This window comes from Bombina bombina, chromosome 4 (assembly GCF_027579735.1).
Source record: "Bombina bombina isolate aBomBom1 chromosome 4, aBomBom1.pri, whole genome shotgun sequence".
NCBI classification, from domain to species: Eukaryota; Metazoa; Chordata; class Amphibia; order Anura; family Bombinatoridae; genus Bombina; species Bombina bombina.
In genome coordinates, this window is record NC_069502.1 from 1,231,273,604 (window position 1) to 1,231,300,737 (window position 27,134).

Sequence of the window (27,134 nt, forward strand, 5' to 3'; positions counted from 1 at the left end):
GTGTGTTATGGTGTCACATTGTGTATGTGTGTTGTGTCACATTGTGTGTCTGTGTGTTATTGTGTCACATTGTGTGTCTGTGTGTTGTGTCACATTGTGTGTCTGTGTGTTATGGTGTCACATTGTGTCTGTGTGTTATGGTGTCACATTGTGTCTGTGTGTTGTGTCACATTGTGTGTATATGTGTTAATGTGTCACATTGTGTGTTTGTGTGTTGTGTCACATTGTGTGTCTGTGTGTTGTGTCACATTGTGTGTCTGTGTGTTATGGTGTCACATTGTGTATGTGTGTTGTGTCACATTGTGTGTCTGTGTGTTATCACATTGTGTATCTGTGTGTTATTGTGTGTCTGTGTGTTGTGTCACATTGTGTCTGTGTGTTATGGTGTCACATTGTGTCTGTGTGTTATGGTGTCACATTGTGTCTGTGTGTTGTGTCACATTGTGTGTATATGTGTTACTGTGTCACATTGTGTGTCTGTGTGTTGTGTCACATTGTGTGTGTGTGTGTGTTATGGTGTCACATTGTGTCTGTGTGTTATGGTGTCACAATGTGTCAGTGTGTTATTGTGTCACATTGTGTATATATGTGTTATTGTGTCACATTGTGTGTCTGTGTGTTGTGTCACATTGTGTGTGTGTTATTGTGTCACATTGTGTGTCTGTGTGTTGTCACATTGTGTGTGTGTTATTGTCACATTGTGTCTCTGTGTGTTGTGTCACATTGTGTGTGTGTGTTATTGTGTCACATTGTGTGTCTGTGTGTTGTCACATTGTGTGTCTGTGTTTTATTGTGTCACAGTGTGTGTCTGTGTATTATTGAATCACATTGTGTGTATGTGTGTTATTGTCACCTGTGTGTTATTGTGTCACATTGTGTGTCTGTGTGTTATTGAGTCACATTGTGTGTCTGTGTGTTATTGTGTCACAGTGTGTGTCTGTTTGTGTTATTGTGTCACAGTGTGTGTCTGTGTGTTATGGTGTCACACGTGTGTATGTGTGTTATTGTGTCACATTGTGTGTCTGTGTGTTGTCACATTGTGTGTGGGTTATTGTGTCACATTGTGTGTCTGTGAGTTGTGTCACATTATGTGCCTGTGTGTTATTGTGTCACATTGTGTGTCTGTGTGTTATGGTGTCACATTGTGTGTCTTTGTTTTATATTGACACATTTTGTGTCTATGTGTTGTCACATTGTGTGCGTGTTGTGTCACATTGTGTGCTGTGTGTTGTGTCACATTGTTTTATTGTGTCACATCTGTGTGTCTGTATGTTATGTTGTCACATTGTGTGTCTGTGTTTTATTGTGTCACATTGTGTGTCTGTGTGTTATTGTGTCACAGTGTGTGTCTGAGTGTTATTGTGTCACAGTTGTGTGTGTATTAGAGTCACATTGTGTGTCTGTGTATAATTGAGTCAGATTGTGTGTCTGAGTCGTGTTGTGTCACATTGTGTGTCTGTATGTTATTTTGTCACATTGTGTGTCTCTGTGTTGTCACATTGTGTGTCTATGTGTTATTGTATCACATTGTGTGTCTGTGTGTTATTGTGTCACATTGTGTGTGTGTTATGGTGTCACATTGTGTGTCTGTATGTTATTTTGTCACATTGTGTGTCTGTGTGTTGTCACATTGTGTGTCTGTGTGTTATTGTGTCACATTGTGTGTCTGTGTGTTGTCACATTGTGTGTCTGTGTGTTATTGTGACACATTGTGTATGTGTTGTCACATTGTGTGTATGTGTGTTATTGTGTCACATTGTGTGTCTGTGTGTTGTGTCACATTGTGTGTCTGTGTATTGTTTCACATTGTGTTATTGTGTCACATTGTCTGTCTGTGTTATGGTGTCACATTGTGTGCCTGTGTGTTATTGTGTCACATTGTGTGTCTGTGTGTTATTGTGACACATTGTGTGTCTATGTGTTGTCATATTGTGTGTCTATGTGTTATTGTGTCACATTGTGTGTCTGTTTGTTATGGTGTCACATTGTGTGTCTGTGTGTTATTGTGTCACATTTTGTGTCTGTGTGTTGTCACATTTTGTGTATGTGTTATTGTGTCACATTGTGTGTCTGGGTGTTGTGTCACATTGTGTGTGTTATTGTGTGTCTGTGTGTTGTCACATTGTGTGTCTGTGTTATTGTGTTACATTGTGTGTCTGTGTGTTGTGTCACATTGTGTGTCTGTGTGTTATTGTGTCACATTGTGTGTCTGTTATGGTGTCACATTGTGTGTCTGTGTGTTATTGTGTCACATTGTGTGTCTGTTATGGTGTCACATTGTGTGTCTGTGTGTTATTGTGTCACATTGTGTGTCTGTGTGTTGTCACATTTTGTGTATGTGTTATTGTGTCACATTGTGTGTCTGGGTGTTGTGTCACATTGTGTGTGTTATTGTGTGTCTGTGTGTTGTCACATTGTGTGTCTGTGTGTTGTCACATTTTGTGTATGTGTTATTGTGTCACATTGTGTGTCTGGGTGTTGTGTCACATTGTGTGTGTTATTGTGTGTCTGTGTGTTGCCGCATTGTGTGTCTGTGTGTTATTGTGTCACATTGTGTGTTATGGTGTCACATTGTGTGTCATGGTGTCACATTGTGTGTCTGTGTGTTGTGTCACATTGTGTGTCTGTGTGTTGTGTCACATTGTGTGTCTGTGTGTTGTGTCACATTGTGTTATGGTGTCACATTGTGTGTCTGTGTGTTGTCACATTTTGTGTATGTGTTATTGTGTCACATTGTGTGTCTGGGTGTTGTGTCACATTGTGTGTGTTATTGTGTGTCTGTGTGTTGCCACATTGTGTGTCTGTGTGTTATTGTGTCACATTGTGTGTTATGGTGTCACATTGTGTGTCTGTGTGTTGTGTCACATTGTGTTATGGTGTCACATTGTGTGTCTGTGTGTTATTGTGTCACATTGTGTATCTGTGTGTTATTGTGTCACATTGTGTGTCTGTGTGTTGTGTCACATTGTGTTATTGTGTCACATTGTGTGTCTGTGTATATTTGTATCAGTTTGTTACAATGTATCAGTGGGTGTGTTGCAGGCTGTGACGTCAGTGCAGCAACTGAGTGTCTCGCGGTGCATTGTGGGAGTATCCGGATCCTCTGCAGCACCAGGGACAGCGCCGGGGACGGGGAATACGGGACGGGACTGGGTGGGACACAGCGGGCGCAATTGACAGAGGAAGCCGGGATAGGGGGTACAGTGTATCCGGTGATGGAGGGACACAGTGCGCTATACTGAGGGCGGCATCACACCTGCTGTATAGAGGGCATCACCGGGAACCGTCCGGAGACACCGCCCTGAGCCGCTCCACCTGCCGCACGGGATGAGCCCCCGGCCGCTCCCCGCACCACCGATCAGTGCATTTACCGCAGGGAGCCCGCAGTTGAGTGGTGAGACTGGTACCAAGGGCGGGTGTATGGGGGTCAGACAACTGGCACATGGGACACTAGTAAAAAATGCTATTACAGGGGCACACTAAGCTCACATGCTGCTAGCACAACGGGCTCTCAGGGTAAACGGCTAACATATGGGGACCCTCAGTGTGACAAGTGTCTGACACATGTGTCTGACACAGGGGGACCCTCAGTGTGACAAGTGTCTGACACAGGGGGGCAATCAGTGTGACAAGTGTCTGACACAGGGGGGCAATCAGTGTGACAAGTGTCTGACACAGGGGGACCCTCAGTGTGACAAGTGTCTGACACAGGGGGACCCTCAGTGTGACATGTGTCTGACACAGGGGGACCCTCAGTGTGAGAAGTGTCTGACACAGGGGGGCAATCAGTGTGATAAGTGTCTGACACAGGGGGACCCTCAGTGTGACAAGTGTCTGACACAGGGGGACCCTCAGTGTGACATGTGTCTGACACAGGGGGACCCTCAGTGTGACATGTGTCTGACACAGGGGGACCCTCAGTGTGACAAGTGTCTGACACAGGGGGACCCTCAGTGTGACAAGTGTCTGACACAGGGGGACCCTCAGTGTGACATGTGTCTGACACAGGGGGACCCTCAGTGTGACAAGTGTCTGACACAGGGGGGCAATCAGTGTGACAAGTGTCTGACACAGGGGGACCCTCAGTGTGACAAGTGTCTGACACAGGGGGACCCTCAGTGTGACATGTGTCTGACACAGGGGGACCCTCAGTGTGACAAGTGTCTGACACAGGGGGGCAATCAGTGTGACAAGTGTCTGACACAGGGGGACCCTCAGTGTGACAAGTGTCTGACACAGGGGGACCCTCAGTGTGACATGTGTCTGACACAGGGGGGCAATCAGTGTGACAAGTGTCTGACACAGGGGGACCCTCAGTGTGACAAGTGTCTGACACAGGGGGGCACTAGTGGTGACATATTGCTAACATATGTACACACTCAGGGGGTCAAATATCTAATACATGGGGATACTCAATATGACAAATTCTAACACATGGTGACACTTAGGGTGACAAATGGTTAACACATGGGGACACACAAACTCACATTTAGCTAACCTTCAGGGACACTGAGTGTAACAAGTGCATTGAGACACCTAGGATGACAAGCAGCCAAAGCTTGGGGTTACTTAGGGTGACAAGGGTCGACTCCACCATATGGTGACAAGTGGTTAAAACACAGGTATACTCAGGATGACCTGCTGCTAACACATGTGGACATTTAGGCTAAACATTGTCTAACACATGGCATCACTGTGCACAAATCACTGAGATGACAGGCCAGTAACATGCTGGGTGACATAGGGGAGAAGTCATGAACAAAGTGAAAGGCAATTGCTATATGAAGTGATCCAGCTTGAGACCAATAAGAAATTGATTGTTAGAGAGAGAGGCAATGGTTAATAGTGAGAAATCCATGGAGAGAGACATAGGCCAAACTAAATATGCTCAGGCACCAAATGCATGTGGAGGCCAAACAGTTGTACCAGACATTTAACCCAATTCTCTAAAGCTCTGGTCTGGAGAGATTGTACAAGTCATCTAGCAGTTATACAATGCTCCTCAGGGATGGTTTTAATGGAACTGGTCATCTCATTAAGGGGAAATCACTAATGTGCTGTATGTTAAAGTGAATGTAAATTTTCATCAAGTAGTGCCCGGTTTTTAAAAATACTATTAGAAACAGGGGCACTTTCATTGATGAAACTTTACATTTCACCATATTTGTAGAAACACTTACCTCTTCGTCTTGAAAGCCTGATCGCTGATGGTGTCGCTTCCCCCGCCCGTTGCAAGTCTTTTCCTTAGTCAGAAAAGACAATTCCGGCCTTCCTTCAATCACAGCGTTGCCGGGGGGGGGGGAAGCCTTGATCGGAGGATGCCCGAATCGTCATTGCTGACGTAGGAAGAGGCTTGCAACGGGCTGGCAAAGCGCTGGAGCGGCTTTCAAGACGAAGAGGTATTTCTACAAATATGGTGCAATGTAAAATTTTATCAATCAAAGTGCCCCTGTTTTTAATAGTATTTTTAAAAAACCGGGCACTACTTGATGAAACTTTACATTCACTTTAAGCAGACACGTACTTTACAATATAATGCTCAGTAAAATAAGTTGATGATTTATCTCCCTGAAGGTGAGTTTTTGAGAAGATATCTACAAATCTGGATGGATCTAGAGATAAAAATCAGATTGAGTATCCTCGAAGGAAGCCTCAGTGCAAGAGGTTAACAGATATCATTTTTAAAATTCTGAATGATAAGCCTAAAATTTTGAGATTCTGGAAGAAGTCTTGGTCAGATAGTATCCAAAGTGACTATCAGACATTAGAAGGCGTACAGCTCTGTGAGACAGGCTAGTACATCACGGGACAAGAGATGGAGACATGAGGTATAGCTGCAGACATCATGCACTAATAAATCCAGCAGTATGCCAGGGAGGTTGCACCTAGATAAACCTATAGAATACTGGATTTTACCAGATGTCGGCAAACACTGAGCTTATTTATAAAGTCAGATTATTAGAAAGCATGGGTTGGCTGTCTTGTTGACTTTTGGGTTGATGGTGGAATAGTTCTGGGAAGGATAAGACTCTTAAGCGCTACGGCTTAATTACCCGATATGGAAAGATAGTCTTACTATGTAATTTGAATCAATAAATTCTGTTTATTTTGAACACAATATAGATACAAACAGTTAGATCTAAAAGTTTGAAATACAAATATAGTCTAAATCACTGTTAGTTAAAACAAATATTTAAAACAGATAGTTAAAACAAATAGGTTGGCCAACCTAAAAACATGAGTCGGATGAATCAATATAATATGCTATAATCTCATAGATGTATTGGATAAGCAAGTTAATATATTTATATATGTCTGGATATATTTGAGCCTAGGTAAAGATTGCAGATATTTGTGGATCTGATGTGGGGCAATTTATGATACAATAAAGTATTCACAAAGAATATTTGCAATATTTAGTGATATTTATTTCATTGTAAAAATAAAAACTTACAAACAATTTTCATCAATAGTATCAGCCTTAAACGTATAAATGATTGCATAAAATAATTTAGTAAAATACTGAAAGTGTGAAAGTCTTTTTGTAGAGAACCTGGAAATAGCAGTGTACTGCTTAAGCTGGTAAGTGTTAAAAGAGTGGAAGTCTTTATTGCGGCAATTGTATGCTCGACAATGAACTGCTTATTAAGCTTCGCTGTTATGTCCTTCGTAAATGTTTGTGTGTGGGCGTGTCACTACGCAAGTTTTTGGAGTCGGCAAAAGTAAAGTTATAGAGTACTGCTTTGAGATTGGCGTGATCCGCTTTTTACATGAACTTTCTTAATGTACTCACAGTTACAGGTGTCTTTAGCGTTTTTTTCTGTTCGTCTATCTCTGTTGTTTTGATTTTCGTGTTGTCCCTTTTTTTTGAGTGCCTTTTGTCCACACTGTGTGTTCGTGGTGGAGTGAATGCTGGAATAGTTGCAATGGTGTGTGGTTACTGTTACCACTCCTAAATCTTCCAAATAGCAGGGAGTTAGCTCCGTACTCTCTTTGTTTCAGAGTACTTCCCTTTGCAGGTGTCAGCAGGTTCCTTCTTGCTGGCTGTTATTAAGTGTGCTTCTGTTGTTTCTTGGCGGTCTGAAAAAAAGGACTAAGTAGTTTGCGGTTTATTTGTGGAAACGCTTAATGTTCCTTTCAAGCGTTATGTTTGTAGATCAGATCAGATGTTGGCTTTGCGGTCCACTACAAAAGGGAACTTGTGGAAATCTTCAAGGTAGCAAGGAGTTAGCAGTAGTTTGCGGTTTATTTGTGGAAACGCTTAATGTTCCTTTCAAGCGTTATGTTTGTAGATCAGATATTGGCTTTGCGGTCCACTACAAAAGTGAACTTGTGGAAATCTTCAAGGTAGCAAGGAGTTAGCAACGCGTTTCAGCTGTTTAAAACAGCCTTTTTTAAAGGAACATTAAGCGTTTCCACAAATAAACCGCAAACTACTTAGTCCTTTTTTTCAGACCGCCAAGAAACAACAGAACCTGCTGACACCTGCAAAGGGAAGTACTCTGAAACAAAGAGAGTACGGAGCTAACTCCCTGCTATTTGGAAGATTTAGGAGTGGTAACAGTAACCACACACCATTGCAACTATTCCAGCATTCACTCCACCACGAACACACAGTGTGGACAAAAGGCACTCAAAAAAAAGGGACAACACGAAAATCAAAACAACAGAGATAGACGAACAGAAAAAAACGCTAAAGACACCTGTAACTGTGAGTACATTAAGAAAGTACATTCATTGTCGAGCATACAATTGCCGCAATAAAGACTTCCACTCTATTAACACTTACCAGCTTAAGCAGTACACTGCTATTTTCATCCTTTCATCCTTTCAATATTTTACTAAATTATTTTATGCAATCATTTATACGTTTAAGGCTGATACTATTGATGAAAATTGTTTGTAAGTTTTTATTTTTACACTGAAATAAATATCACTAAATATTGCAAATATTCTTTGTGAATACTTTATTGTATCATAAATTGCCCCACATCAGATCCACAAATATCTGCAATCTTTACCTAGGCTCAAATATATCCAGACATATATAAATATATTAACTTGCTTATCCAATACATCTATGAGATTATAGCATATTATATTGATTCATCCGACTCATGTTTTTAGGTTGGCCAACCTATTTGTTTTAACTATCTGTTTTAAATATTTGTTTTAACTAACAGTGATTTAGACTATATTTTTATTTCAAACTTTTAGATCTAACTGTTTGTATCTATATTGTGTTCAAAATAAACAGAATTTATTGATTCAAATTACATAGTAAGACTACACAGCGCATAGTTTATTAACCCATCTCACCACTGATGGTGGAATAGTGCCTATACAGTGATTTTATGTGTAGTGTTTACTGACCTCATACCTGCCCATACAGAGGACCATTTGAGATCTGTATAGTGACGATTAACCTCATTTGTCTGTTTACTGTTCAAAGTCTCTTGGCTCAAATGTAGTGTTAATTGATCTCCATATTCTGTCTAGTGTTTTGGTAATAGCATGATATTTGTGTAGCGCTTCTGTTTTTTGTGATTTTGAACTTTCTATGTAATACTGGATCTTTTCCTGTTTTGTTATTTGGAAACCTAATAGTTCCTCTCTCAAATTATTGTTCACTTGGGTGACCTATTGATTCCTATGTAATATTTGAGGAATGCTTTTTATTACATCATGTTATATGACTTCCTGACTTCTGTCTAGTCTTTGGGTAACCTCTGATTCACATTGAAATTAGATGTAGGAGGCTATTTTCTGTATTCATTCTCTTGTGCAAGTGAAACACACTAAGATCTCGTGTGTGACCTTAGTGATATTTTAAATGGAGTTTAGGTTATCAGTTGCAATGAATTTGCGCTAGAGCTAAAGGTTTGAAATCAGCACTCTCCCCTTAAGGCACTTTTGTTGTAACTAGAGCGAGGATTGGAAAATATTTCAAAACTTTAGCTCACAGAAAAAATGACTTTTAAAGTGGGCGGTGGAGTGCGGGGAATTGGAATTACATAACTATATTAAAAAGTAAATTCTAGTGCAAATTTATTACAACTGATGAACTAAACCATCTAAAATATCACTCAATCTGTTTAGACAAAGGGGAAAGTTAACATCACTTTACAGTTTGATGACCGGGTCACCACTGCCTTTCTAATTTTTCTGTACATTTTACGCCTACACTTCATAACGCAATATAAGCAAATCAGATGGATCTTTATGTTGTGTTGTCAAAATACGCACATTTGTGTTTTGCTTCTTTGGATTAGATAACCTGATTCCTAGTATCAGTGTCTAAGCCATTGCAATATAGGAGCTGAACTTAAGTTAGTAAAAGTTGTGTGGTTTATGAGTCTGATGCACAAATGTCTGGTTAAACACAATATTAGTATAATAAGCAGAGGTTTCACAAGGTTCTCATAGGAAATGTCACAAACCCTAATGGAAGCAAACAATATGTAACTAAAGTAAAATATGCTGTGTCGTTTATTCAGTACTGATAAGGACCGTGTTTCATTGACCAGTTCATACATGTGCAATTTTATAACATTTGAAGTCATTTTATATTTGTCTTTAAACACACAAAGTATCATTGGGATTATATTGGGACATTTGGATGCCTGTACTAAATTCCATAGCCGAGGAAAACAGTCAAATCCCTTTTAAAACTGACAAAAAATAATTATAAGTTAAGGTCTGCATAAGATAACTCCAATAATCTGCTCAGAAGTGTTTTGCTGTGATTACTGTTTCTCAGTGTAGGTATTGGTGTCAATGTTGTGACAAACCACATGAAAACCGCATGATGACAATTTTATTTGTGAACGTTTTACCAAATGGATTGCTGGAAATAATGCTTCTAATGGATTGGAATGATCTCAGCCCAGAGGCAGAACTTTTTTTCACTTTTTGCGATGAGATTTTTTTAGTGAAAAATTTTCTGCAGGTCATTTTTTTTAAATAAAATTCAATTTTAAATTAGGCAGTTACACTAAAACACCAGTTAAATTGTAATGTGTTAGTTAACTGGAGAATAAAGCAATATTTAAAGTTTTATAATATAGTGCATTAGTTGAAAATTGCATTGCAAATTAGGTGCATTGCTCATACGAACGTCTTACATTTAGAAAAAAAAACAGCTTTGCAAACTGTGAAAAGCTAGGGGACGGGCTTGAAACAATCTATGAGAGACAGTCAATTAATGCCCTACTGCTTGACAGCACTACTGAATATTTGACTGTTCACTTCAAACACTACTTTGCTCTGTATGAACTGTGGTAAGGAAAACTTACACAGCGCAGCCAGAGAACAGCTCTATTTGAAGAGAACAGCCTAATGTGGAGCAGCGATTAAAAGTTAAATGAACAGTTCCTGCAAGTGTCCTGTTCTTTCTGCAGACCTGCTGCATTTTCTGCGATGACATCTCAGATCACTGTATGTTCTGCCTTGGGGGATCTCAGATGTAAAAAGCTTGCAAAAACCCAATGCATGAAACTTTGGAAAGCTCTTATGGATTTGATAATGTTTATTCACAATCGGGGCTTTTTGGGGGTACTCACCGGTACTGAGTACTGCCATCTCATAACAGGTAATATTTGTAATTACTATATAAATACTCTACAAGAGGGGGCTGCAAAATATATCAAGCATTGTAAATAAACTTTTGCTTTTCTCAAAGTTACTGAGCACAATATATCAATCAATGAGTACCGGCACCATTTTCTTTTTTTTTTTTTAAAACCCCCCATTGTCCCTAATGTTACCTTTTCACTGCTATGGTCACTATAGGATTATAGATTACATGACACGTATACACACAATATTACCTTTTCACTGCTATAGTCACTATAGGATTATAGATTACATGACACGTATATACACAATATTACCTTTTCACTGCTATGGTCACTATAGGATTATAGATTACATGACACATATACACACAATATTACCTTTTCACTGCTATGGTCACTATAGGATTATAGATTACATGACGTATATACACAATATTACCTTTTCACTGCTATAGTCACTATAGGATTATAGATTACATGACGTATATACACAATATTACCTTTTCACTGCTATAGTCACTATAGGATTATAGATTACATGACACGTATGTACACAATATTACCTTTTCACTGCTATAGTCACTATAGGATTATAGATTACATGACACATATACACAATATTACCTTTTCACTGCTATGGTCACTATAGGATTATAGATTACATGACACATATATACACAATATTACCTTTTCACTGCTATGGTCACTATAGGATTATAGATTACATGATGTATATACACAATATTATCTTTTCACTGCTATGGTCACTATAGGATTATAGATTACATGACACGTATATACACAATATTACCTTTTCACTGCTATGGTCACTATAGGATTATAGATTACATGACGTATGTACACAATATTACCTTTTCACTGCTATGGTCACTATAGGATTGTAGATTACATGACGTATATACACAATACTACCTTTTCACTGCTATGGTCACTATAGGATTATAGATTACATGACGTATGTACACAATATTACCTTTTCACTGCTATGGTCACTATAGGATTATAGATTACATGACACGTATATACACAATATTACCTTTTCACTGCTATAGTCACTATAGGATTATAGATTACTTGACACGTATATACACAATATTACCTTTTCATTGCTATGGTCACTATAGGATTATAGATTACATGACGTATATACACAATATTACCTTTTCACTGCTATGGTCACTATAGGATTATAGATTACATGACGTATATACACAATATTACCTTTTCACTGCTATAGTCACTATAGGATTATAGATTACATGACACGTATATACACAATATTACCTTTTCACTGCTATAGTCACTATAGAATTATAGATTACATGACATGTATATACACAATACTACCTTTTCACTGCTATAGTCACTATAGGATTATAGATTACATGACGTATATACACAATATTACCTTTTCACTGCTATAGTCACTATAGGATTATAGATTACATGACGTATATACACAATATTACCTTTTCACTGCTATAGTCACTATAGGATTATAGATTACATGACATGTATATACACAATACTACCTTTTCACTGCTATGGTCACTATAGGATTATAGATTACATGACGTATATACACAATATTACCTTTTCACTGCTATAGTCACTATAGGATTATAGATTACATGACGTATATATACACAATATTACCTTTTCACTGCTATGGTCACTATAGGATTATAGATTACATGACATGTATATACACAATATTACCTTTTCACTGCTATGGTCACTATAGGATTATAGATTTCATGACACGTATATACACAATATTACCTTTTCACTGCTATAGTCACTATAGGATTATAGATTACATGACGTATATACACAATATTACCTTTTCACTGCTATAGTCACTATAGAATTATAGATTACATGACACGTATATACACAATATTACCTTTTCACTGCTATGGTCACTATAGGATTATAGATTACATGACATGTATATACACAATATTACCTTTTCACTGCTATAGTCACTATAGAATTATAGATTACATGACACGTATATACACAATATTACCTTTTCACTGCTATGGTCACTATAGGATTATAGATTACATGACATGTATATACACAATATTACCTTTTCACTGCTATGGTCACTATAGGATTATAGATTACATGACGTATATACACAATACTACCTTTTCACTGTTATGGTCACTATAGGATTATAGATTACATGACACGTATATACACAATATTACCTTTTCACTGCTATGGTCACTATAGGATTATAGATTACATGACACGTATATACACAATATTACCTTTTCACTGCTATGGTCACTATAGGATTATAGATTACATGACACGTATATACACAATATTACCTTTTCACTGTTATGGTCACTATAGGATTATAGATTACATGACGTATATACACAATATTACCTTTTCACTGCTATGGTCACTATAGGATTATAGATTACATGACGTATATACACAATATTACCTTTTCACTGCTATGGTCACTATAGGATTATAGATTACATGACACGTATATACACAATATTACCTTTTCACTGCTATGGTCACTATAGTATTGTAGATTACATGACGTATATACACAATATTACCTTTTCACTGCTATGGTCACTATAGGATTATAGATTACATGACACGTATATACACAATACTACCTTTTCACTGCTATAGTCACTATAGGATTATAGATTACATGACGTATATACACAATATTACCTTTTCACTGCTATAGTGACTATAGGATTATAGATTACATGACACATATATACACAATATTACCTTTTCACTGCTATAGTCACTATAGGATTATAGATTACATGACACATATACACAATATTACATTTTCACTGCTATGGTCACTATAGGATTATAGATTACATGACACGTATATAAACAATATTACCTTTTCACTGCTATGGTCACTATAGGATTATAGATTACATGACACGTATATAAACAATATTACCTTTTCACTGCTATGGTCACTATAGGATTATAGATTACATTACACGTATATAAACAATATTACCTTTTCACTGCTATGGTCACTATAGAATTATAGATTACATGACGTATATACACAATACTACCTTTTCACTGCTATGGTCACTATATGATTATAGATTACATGACGTATATACACAATATTACCTTTTCACTGCTATGGTCACTATAGGATTATAGATTACATGACACGTATATAAACAATATTACCTTTTCACTGCTATAGTCACTATAGGATTATAGATTACATGACGTATATACACAATACTACCTTTTCACTGCTATGGTCACTATATGATTATAGATTACATGACGTATATACACAATACTACCTTTTCACTGCTATGGTCACTATAGGATTATAGATTACATGACACGTATATAAACAATATTACCTTTTCACTGCTATGGTCACTATAGGATTATAGATTACATGACACGTATATAAACAATATTACCTTTTCACTGCTATGGTCACTATAGGATTATAGATTACATTACACGTATATACACAATACTACCTTTTCACTGCTATGGTCACTATATGATTATAGATTACATGACGTATGTAAACAATATTACCTTTTCACTGCTATGGTCACTATAGGATTATAGATTACATGACACATATAAGCACAATATTACCTTTTCACTGCTATGGTCACTATAGGATTATAGATTACATGACACATATAAGCACAATATTACCTTTTCACTGCTATGGTCACTATAGGATTATAGATTACATGAAGTATATACACAATATTACCTTTTCACTGCTATGGTCACTATAGGATTATAGATTACATGATGTATATACACAATATTACCTTTTCACTGCTATGGTCACTATAGTATTATAGATTACATGACGTATATACACAATATTACCTTTTCACTGCTATAGTCACTATAGGATTATAGATTACATGACGTATATACACAATATTACCTTTTCACTGCTATGGTCACTATAGTATTATAGATTACATGACGTATACACACAATATTACCTTTTCACTGCTATGGTCACTATAGGATTATAGATTACATGACGTATACACACAATATTACCTTTTCACTGCTATGGTCACTATATGATTATAGATTACATGACGTATATATACACAATATTACCTTTTCACTGCTATGGTCACTATAGGATTATAGATTGCATGACGTATATACACAATATTACCTTTTCACTGCTATGGTCACTATAGGATTATAGATTTCATGACATGTATATACACAATATTACCTTTTCACTGCTATGGTCACTATAGTATTATAGATTACATGACGTATATACACAATATTACCTTTTCACTGCTATGGTCACTATAGGATTATAGATTACATGACGTATATACACAATATTACCTTTTCACTGCTATAGTCACTATAGGATTATAGATTACATGACACGTATATACACAATACTACCTTTTCACTGCTATGGTCACTATAGGATTATAGATTACATGACATATATACACAATATTACCTTTTCACTGCTATGGTCACTATAGGATTATAGATTACATGACATGTATATACACAATATTACCTTTTCACTGCTATGGTCACTATAGGATTATAGATTACATAACATGTATATACACAATATTACCTTTTCACTGCTATGGTCACTATAGGATTATAGATTACATGACGTATATACACAATATTACCTTTTCACTGCTATAGTCACTATAGTATTATAGATTACATGACGTATACACACAATATTACCTTTTCACTGCTATGGTCACTATAGGATTATAGATTACATGACATGTATATACACAATATTACCTTTTCACTGCTATGGTCACTATAGGATTATAGATTACATGACGTATATACACACAATATTACCTTTTCACTGCTATAGTCACTATAGGATTATAGATTACATGACACGTATATACACAATATTACCTTTTCACTGCTATAGTCACTATATGATTATAGATTACATGACGTATACACACAATATTACCTTTTCACTGCTATGGTCACTATAGGATTATAGATTACATGACGTATATACACAATACTACCTTTTCACTGCTATGGTCACTATATGATTATAGATTACATGACGTATACACACAATATTACCTTTTCACTGCTATGGTCACTATAGGATTATAGATTACATGACGTATATATACACAATATTACCTTTTCACTGCTATAGTCACTATAGGATTATAGATTTCATGACATGTATATACACAATATTACCTTTTCACTGCTATGGTCACTATAGGATTATAGATTACATGACGTATATACACAATATTACCTTTTCACTGCTATGGTCACTATAGGATTATAGATTACATGACACTTATATACACAATATTACCTTTTCACTGCTATGGTCACTATAGGATTATAGATTACATGACATGTATATACACAATATTACCTTTTCACTGCTATGGTCACTATAGGATTATAGATTACATGACGTATATACACACAATATTACCTTTTCACTGCTATGGTCACTATAGGATTATAGATTACATGACGTATACACAATATTACCTTTTCACTGCTATGGTCACTATAGGATTATAGATTACATGACGTGTAAATACACAATACTACCTTTTCACTGCTATGGTCACTATATGATTATAGATTACATGACGTATACACACAATATTACCTTTTCACTGATATGGTCACTATAGGATTATAGATTACATGACGTATATACACAATACTACCTTTTCACTGCTATAGTCACTATAGGATTATAGATTACATGACACGTATATACACAATATTACCTTTTCACTGCTATGGTCACTATAGGATTATAGATTGCATGACGTATATACACAATATTACCTTTTCACTGCTATGGTCACTATAGGATTATAGATTACATGACATATATACACAATATTACCTTTTCACTGCTATGGTCACTATAGGATTATAGATTACATGACACGTATACACACACAATATTACCTTTTCACTGCTATGGTCATGACGTATATACACAATATTACCTTTTCACTGCTATGGTCACTATAGGATTATAGATTACATGACACGTATATACACAATATTACCTTTTCACTGCTATAGTCACTATAGGATTATAGATTTCATGACATGTATATACACAAAATTACCTTTTCACTGCTATGGTCACTATAGGATTATAGATTACATGACACGTATATACACAATATTACCTTTTCACTGCTATGGTCACTATAGGATTATAGATTACATGACGTATATACACAATATTACCTTTTCACTGCTATGGTCACTATAGGATTATAGATTACATGACACATATATACACAATATTACCTTTTCACTGCTATGGTCACTATAGGATTATAGATTACATGACATGTATATACACAATATTACCTTTTCACTGCTATGGTCACTATAGGATTATAGATTACATGACACATATATACACAATATTACCTTTTCACTGCTATGGTCACTATAGGATTATAGATTACATGACACGTATATACACAATATTACCTTTTCACTGCTATGGTCACTATAGGATTATAGATTACATGACACATATACACAATATTACCTTTTCACTGTTATGGTCACTATAGGATTATAGATTACATGACGTATATACACAATACTACCTTTTCACTGTTATGGTCACTATAGGATTATAGATTACATGACGTATATATACACAATATTACCTTTTCACTGCTATAGTCACTATAGGATTATAGATTTCATGACATGTATATACACAATATTACCTTTTCACTGCTATGGTCACTATAGGATTATAGATTACATGACACGTATATACACAATATTACCTTTTCACTGCTATGGTCACTATAGGATTATTGATTACATGACACGTATATACACAATATTACCTTTTCACTGCTATGGTCACTATAGGATTATAGATTACATGACATGTATATACACAATATTACCTTTTCACTGCTATGGTCACTATAGGATTATAGATTACATGACACGTATATACACAATATTACCTTTTCACTGCTATGGTCACTATAGGATTATAGATTACATGACATGTATATACACAATATTACCTTTTCACTGCTATGGTCACTATAGGATTATAGATTACATGACGTATACACAATATTACCTTTTCACTGCTATGGTCACTATAGGATTATAGATTACATGACGTATACACAATATTACCTTTTCACTGCTATGGTCACTATAGGATTATAGATTACATGACGTGTATATACACAATACTACCTTTTCACTGTTATGGTCACTATAGGATTATAGATTACATGACGTATATATACACAATATTACCTTTTCACTGCTATGGTCACTATAGGATTATAGATTACATGACACGTATATACACAATATTACCTTTTCACTGCTATGGTCACTATAGGATTATAGATTACATGACACATATATACACAATATTACCTTTTCACTGCTATAGTCATGACGTATATACACAATATTACCTTTTCACTGCTATGGTCACTATAGGATTATAGATTACATGACACATATATACACAATATTACCTTTTCACTGCTATAGTCACTATAGGATTATAGTTTACATGACATATATACACAAAATTACCTTTTCACTGCTATGGTCACTATAGGATTATAGATTACATGACACATATATACACAATATTACCTTTTCACTGCTATAGTCACTATAGGATTATAGATTGCATGACGTATATACACAATATTACCTTTTCACTGCTATAGTCACTATAGGATTATAGATTACATGACGTATATACACAATATTACCTTTTCACTGATATAGTCACTATAGGATTATAGATTACATGACGTATATACACAATATTACCTTTTCACTGCTATAGTCACTATAGGATTATAGTTTACATGACATATATACACAAAATTACCTTTTCACTGCTATGGTCACTATAGGATTATAGATTACATGACACGTATATACACAATATTACCTTTTCACTGCTATGGTCACTATAGGATTATAGATTACATGACGTATATACACAATACTACCTTTTCACTGCTATGGTCACTATAGGATTATAGATTACATGACGTATACACACAATATTACCTTTTCACTGCTATGGTCACTATAGGATTATAGATTACATGACATGTATATACACAATATTACCTTTTCACTGCTATGGTCACTATAGGATTATAGATTACATGACACATATATACACAATATTACCTTTTCACTGCTATGGTCACTATAGGATTATAGATTACATGACACGTATATACACAATATTACCTTTTCACTGCTATGGTCACTATAGGATTATAGATTACATGACACATATACACAATATTACCTTTTCACTGTTATGGTCACTATAGGATTATAGATTACATGACGTATATACACAATACTACCTTTTCACTGTTATGGTCACTATAGGATTATAGATTACATGACGTATATATACACAATATTACCTTTTCACTGCTATAGTCACTATAGGATTATAGATTTCATGACATGTATATACACAATATTACCTTTTCACTGCTATGGTCACTATAGGATTATAGATTACATGACACGTATATACACAATATTACCTTTTCACTGCTATGGTCACTATAGGATTATTGATTACATGACACGTATATACACAATATTACCTTTTCACTGCTATGGTCACTATAGGATTATAGATTACATGACATGTATATACACAATATTACCTTTTCACTGCTATGGTCACTATAGGATTATAGATTACATGACACGTATATACACAATATTACCTTTTCACTGCTATGGTCACTATAGGATTATAGATTACATGACGTATACACAATATTACCTTTTCACTGCTATGGTCACTATAGGATTATAGATTACATGACGTATACACAATATTACCTTTTCACTGCTATGGTCACTATAGGATTATAGATTACATGACGTGTATATACACAATACTACCTTTTCACTGTTATGGTCACTATAGGATTATAGATTACATGACGTATATATACACAATATTACCTTTTCACTGCTATGGTCACTATAGGATTATAGATTACATGACACGTATATACACAATATTACCTTTTCACTGCTATGGTCACTATAGGATTATAGATTACATGACACGTATACACACACAATATTACCTTTTCACTGCTATAGTCATGACGTATATACACAATATTACCTTTTCACTGCTATGGTCACTATAGGATTATAGATTACATGACACATATATACACAATATTACCTTTTCACGGCTATAGTCACTATAGGATTATAGTTTACATGACATATATACACAAAATTACCTTTTCACTGCTATGGTCACTATAGGATTATAGATTACATGACGTATATACACAATACTACCTTTTCACTGCTATAGTCACTATAGGATTATAGATTGCATGACGTATATACACAATATTACCTTTTCACTGCTATAGTCACTATAGGATTATAGATTACATGACGTATATACACAATATTACCTTTTCACTGATATAGTCACTATAGGATTATAGATTACATGACGTATATACACAATACTACCTTTTCACTGCTATGGTCACTATAGGATTATAGATTTCATGACATGTATATACACAATATTACCTTTTCACTGCTATGGTCACTATAGGATTATAGATTTCATGACATGTATATACACAATATTACCTTTTAACTGCTATGGTCACTATAGGATTATAGATTACATGACATGTATATACACAATACTACCTTTTCACTGCTATGGTCACTATAGGATTATAGATTACATGACGTATATACACAATACTACCTTTTCACTGTTATGGTCACTATAGGATTATAGATTACATGACACGTATACACACAATATTACCTTTTCACTGCTATAGTCACTATAGGATTATAGATTACATGACACGTATATACACAATATTACCTTTTCACTGTTATGGTCACTATAGGATTATAGATTACATGACACGTATACACACAATATTACCTTTTCACTGCTATAGTCACTATAGGATTATAGATTACATGACGTATACACACAATATTACCTTTTCACTGCTATGGTCACTATAGGATTATAGATTACATGACGTATATACACAATACTACCTTTTCACTGCTATAGTCACTATAGGATTATAGATTACATGACGTATATACACAATATTACCTTTTCACTGCTATAGTGACTATAGGATTATAGATTACATGACACGTATATACACAATATTACCTTTTCACTGCTATGGTCACTATAGGATTATAGATTACATGACACGTATATACACAATATTACCTTTTCACTGCTATGGTCACTATAGGATTATAGATTACATGACGTATATACACACAATATTACCTTTTCACTGCTATGGTCACTATAGGATTATAGATTACATGACGTATACACAATATTACCTTTTCACTGCTATGGTCACTATAGGATTATAGATTACATGACGTGTATATACACAATACTACCTTTTCACTGCTATGGTCACTATATGATTATAGATTACATGACGTATACACACAATATTACCTTTTCACTGCTATAGTCACTATAGGATTATAGATTACATGACACGTATATACACAATATTACCTTTTCACTGCTATGGTCACTATAGGATTATAGATTGCATGACGTATATACACAATATTACCTTTTCACTGCTATGGTCACTATAGGATTATAGATTACATGACACATATACACAATATTACCTTTTCACTGCTATGGTCACTATAGGATTATAGATTACATGACACATATACACAATATTACCTTTTCACTGCTATAGTCACTATAGGATTATAGATTACATGACGTATATACACACAATATTACCTTTTCACTGCTATAGTCACTATAGGATTATAGATTACATGACACATATATACACAATATTACCTTTTCACTGCTATAGTCACTATAGGATTATAGATTGCATGACGTATATACACAATATTACCTTTTCACTGCTATAGTCACTATAGGATTATAGATTACATGACGTATATACACAATATTACCTTTTCACTGCTATAGTCACTATAGGATTATAGATTACATGACACGTATATACACAATATTACCTTTTCACTGCTATAGTCACTATAGGATTATAGATTACATGACACATATACACAATATTACCTTTTCACTGCTATGGTCACTATAGGATTATAGATTACATGACACATATACACAATATTACCTTTTCACTGTTATGGTAACTATAGGATTATAGATTACATGACGTATATACACAATACTACCTTTTCACTGTTATGGTCACTATAGGATTATAGATTACATGACGTATATATACACAATATTACCTTTTCACTGCTATAGTCACTATAGGATTATAGATTTCATGACATGTATATACACAATATTACCTTTTCACTGCTATGGTCACTATAGGATTATAGATTACATGACACGTATATACACAATATTACCTTTTCACTGCTATGGTCACTATAGGATTATTGATTACATGACACGTATATACACAATATTACCTTTTCACTGCTATGGTCACTATAGGATTATAGATTACATGACATGTATATACACAATATTACCTTTTCACTGCTATGGTCACTATAGGATTATAGATTACATGACATGTATATACACAATATTACCTTTTCACTGCTATGGTCACTATAGGATTATAGATTACATGACGTATATACACACAATATTACCTTTTCACTGCTATGGTCACTATAGGATTATAGATTACATGACGTATACACAATATTACCTTTTCACTGCTATGGTCACTATAGGATTATAGATTACATGACGTGTATATACACAATACTACCTTTTCACTGTTATGGTCACTATAGGATTATAGATTACATGACATATATATACACAATATTACCTTTTCACTGCTATAGTCACTATAGGATTATAGATTACATGACACATATACACACACAATATTACCTTTTCACTGCTATAGTCATGACGTATATACACAATATTACCTTTTCACTGCTATGGTCACTATAGGATTATAGATTACATGACACATATATACACAATATTACCTTTTCACTGCTATAGTCACTATAGGATTATAGTTTACATGACATATATACACAAAATTACCTTTTCACTGCTATGGTCACTATAGGATTATAGATTACATGACACATATATACACAATATTACCTTTTCACTGCTATAGTCACTATAGGATTATAGATTGCATGACATATATACACAATATTACCTTTTCACTGCTATAGTCACTATAGGATTATAGATTACATGACGTATATACACAATATTACCTTTTCACTGCTATAGTCACTATAGGATTATAGTTTACATGACACGTATATACACAATATTACCTTTTCACTGCTATGGTCACTATAGGATTATAGATTACATGACACATATATACACAAAATTACCTTTTCACTGCTATGGTCACTATAGGATTATAGATTTCATGACACATATACACAATATTACCTTTTCACTGCTATGGTCACTATATGATTATAGATTACATGACGTATATACACAATATTACCTTTTCACTGATATAGTCACTATAGGATTATAGATTACATGACACGTATATACACAATATTACCTTTTCACTGCTATGGTCACTATAGGATTATAGATTACATGACGTATATACACAATATTACCTTTTCACTGATATAGTCACTATAGGATTATAGATTACATGACATGTATATACACAATACTACCTTTTCACTGTTATGGTCACTATAGGATTATAGATTACATGACACGTATACACACAATATTACCTTTTCACTGCTATAGTCACTATAGGATTATAGATTACATAACATGTATATACACATTATTACCTTTTCACTGTTATGGTCACTATAGGAGTATAGATTACATGACGTATATACACAATATTACCTTTTCACTGCTATGGTGACTATAGAATTATAGATTACATGATTTGTATATACACAATATTACCTTTTCACTGCTATGGTCACTATAGAATTATAGATTACATGACACGTATATACACAATATTACCTTTTCACTGCTATGGTCACTATAGGATTATAGATTACATGACATGTATATACACAATATTACCTTTTCACTGCTATGGTCACTATAGGATTATAGATTACATGACGTATATACACAATATTACCTTTTCACTGCTATGGTCATTATAGGATTATAGATTACATGACACGTATATACACAATATTACCTTTTCACTGCTATAGTCACTATAGGATTATAGATTACATGACGTATATACACAATATTACCTTTTCACTGCTATGGTCACTATAGGATTATAGATTACATGACGTATATACACAATATTACCTTTTCACTGCTATAGTCACTATAGGATTATAGATTGCATGACGTATATATACACAATATTACCTTTTCACTGCTATGGTCACTATAGGATTATAGATTACATGACACATATATACCAAATACTACCTTTTCATTGCTATGGTCACTATAGAATTATAGATTACATGACGTGTATATACACAATACTACCTTTTCACTGCTATGGTGACTATAGAGTTATAGATTACATGACACGTATATACACAATATTACCTTTTCACTGCTATGGTCACTATAGAATTATAGATTGCATGACGTGTATATACACAATATTACCTTTTCACTGCTATGGTCACTATAGAATTATAGATTACATGATTTGTATATACACAATATTACCTTTTCACTGCTATGGTCACTATAGAATTATAGATTACATGACACGTATATACACAATATTACCTTTTCACTGCTATGGTCATTATAGAATTATAGATTACATGACATGTATATACACAATATTACCTTTTCACTGATATAGTCACTATAGGATTATAGATTACATGATGTATATACACAATATTACCTTTTCACTCTTATTGTCACTATAGGATTATAGATTACATGACACATATATACCAAATACTACCTTTTCATTGCTATGGTCACTATAGAATTATAGATTACATAGGATTATAGATTACATGACATGTATATACACAATATTACCTTTTCACTGCTATGGTCACTATAGGATTATAGATTACATGATGTATACACACAATACTACCTTTTCACTGCTATGGTCACTATAGGATTATAGATTACATGACACGTATATACACAATATTACCTTTTCACTGCTATGGTCACTATAGGATTATAGATTACATGACACGTATATACACAATACTACCTTTTCACTGCTATGGTCACTATAGGATTATAGATTACATGACATGTATATACACAATACTACCTTTTCACTGCTATAGTCACTATAGGATTATAGATTACATGACATGTATATACACAATATTACCTTTTCACTGCTATGGTCACTATAGGATTATAGATTACATGACGTATATACACAATATTACCTTTTCACTGCTATGGTCACTATAGGATTATAGATTACATGACGTATATATACACAATATTACCTTTTAACTGCTATGGTCACTATAGGATTATAGATTACATGACACGTATATACACAATATTACCTTTTCACTGCTATGGTCACTATAGGATTATAGATTACATGACACGTATATACACAATATTACCTTTTCACTGTTATGGTCACTATAGGATTATAGATTACATGACACGTATATACACAATATTACCTTTTCACTGCTATGGTCACTATAGGATTATAGATTACATGACACGTATATACACAATATTACCTTTTCACTGCTATGGTCACTATAGGATTATAGATTACATGACACGTATATACACAATATTACCTTTTCACTGCTATGGTCACTATAGGATTATAGATTACATGACACGTATATACACAATATTACCTTTTCACTGCTATGGTCACTATAGGATTATAGATTACATGACGTATATACACAATATTACCTTTTCACTGCTATGGTCACTATAGGATTATAGATTACATGACGTATATATACACAATATTACCTTTTAACTGCTATGGTCACTATAGGATTATAGATTACATGACACGTATATACACAATATTACCTTTTCACTGGTATGGTCTCTATAGGATTATAGATTACATGACACGTATATACACAATATCACCTTTTCACTGCTATAGTCACTATAGGATTATAGATTACATGACACATATATACACAATATTACCTTTTCACTGCTATAGTCACTATAGGATTATAGATTACATGACACATATATACACAATATTACCTTTTCACTGCTATGGTCACTATAGGATTATAGATTACATGACACATATATACACAATATTACCTTTTCACTGCTATGGTCACTATAGGATTATAGATTACATGACCAATATACACAATATTACTTTTTCACTGCTATGGTCACTATAGGATTATAGATTACATGACGTATATACACAATATTACCTTTTCACTGCTATGGTCACTATAGGATTATAGATTACATGACACATATATACACAATATTACCTTTTCACTGCTATAGTCACTATAGGATTATAGATTACATGACATGTATATACACAATATTACCTTTTCACTGCTATGGTCACTATAGGATTATAGATTACATGACGTATATACACAATATTACCTTTTCACTGCTATAGTCACTATAGGATTATAGATTACATGACGTATATACACAATATTACCTTTTCACTGATATAGTCACTATAAGATTATAGATTACATGACACATATATACACAATATTACCTTTTCACTGCTATGGTCACTATAGGATTATAGATTACATGACACATATATACACAATATTACCTTTTCACTGCTATAGTCACTATAGGATTATAGATTACATGACGTGTATATACACAATACTACCTTTTTCACTGCTATGGTCACTATAGGATTATAGATTACATGACACATATATACACAATACTACCTTTTTCACTGCTATGGTCACTATAGGATTATAGATTACATGACGTATATACGCAAAATTACCTTTTCACTGCTATGGTCATTATAGGATTATAGATAACATGACGTATATACACAATACTACCTTTTCATTGTTATGGTCACTATAGGATTATAGATTACATGACATGTATATACACAATATTACCTTTTCACTGCTATGGTCACTATAGGATTAGATTACCTGACTACGCAATACTACTTTATGGTACTTTGTGGCACATTTTTACCTTAAATTACTGTTTATGGCACACTTTTTACCTCAGGTAACGGTTTTTGGCACTTTTGGACACTTTGTACCTTAGGTAACAGTTTATTGTGCTTTTTGACCCCTTTTGTACCTTAGGTAATGGTTTATGGTACTTTTTATTATTATTATTATTATTATTATTATTGGTTATTTGTAGAGCGCCAACAGATTCTGCAGCGCTATTAACAAAGGCGGAGTACAACAAAACAATTATAGGGATCAAATGGG

The 27,134-nt window shown here is 34.4% G+C and overlaps 1 protein-coding gene across 1 annotated transcript in view; it reads right to left on the bottom strand.

Moving 5' to 3' along the window:
* Window positions 1-3,541: 3,541 nt before the first annotated feature.
* The window catches only part of LOC128658288 (uncharacterized), a 71,041-nt gene continuing 47,448 nt past the window's right edge, over window positions 3,542-27,134 (bottom strand). Inside the window, exon 2 of the mRNA XM_053712822.1 lies at window positions 3,542-4,345. Within this exon, the coding sequence (XP_053568797.1) occupies window positions 3,542-4,345 (804 nt within the window). The remainder of the gene's footprint in view (window positions 4,346-27,134) is intronic.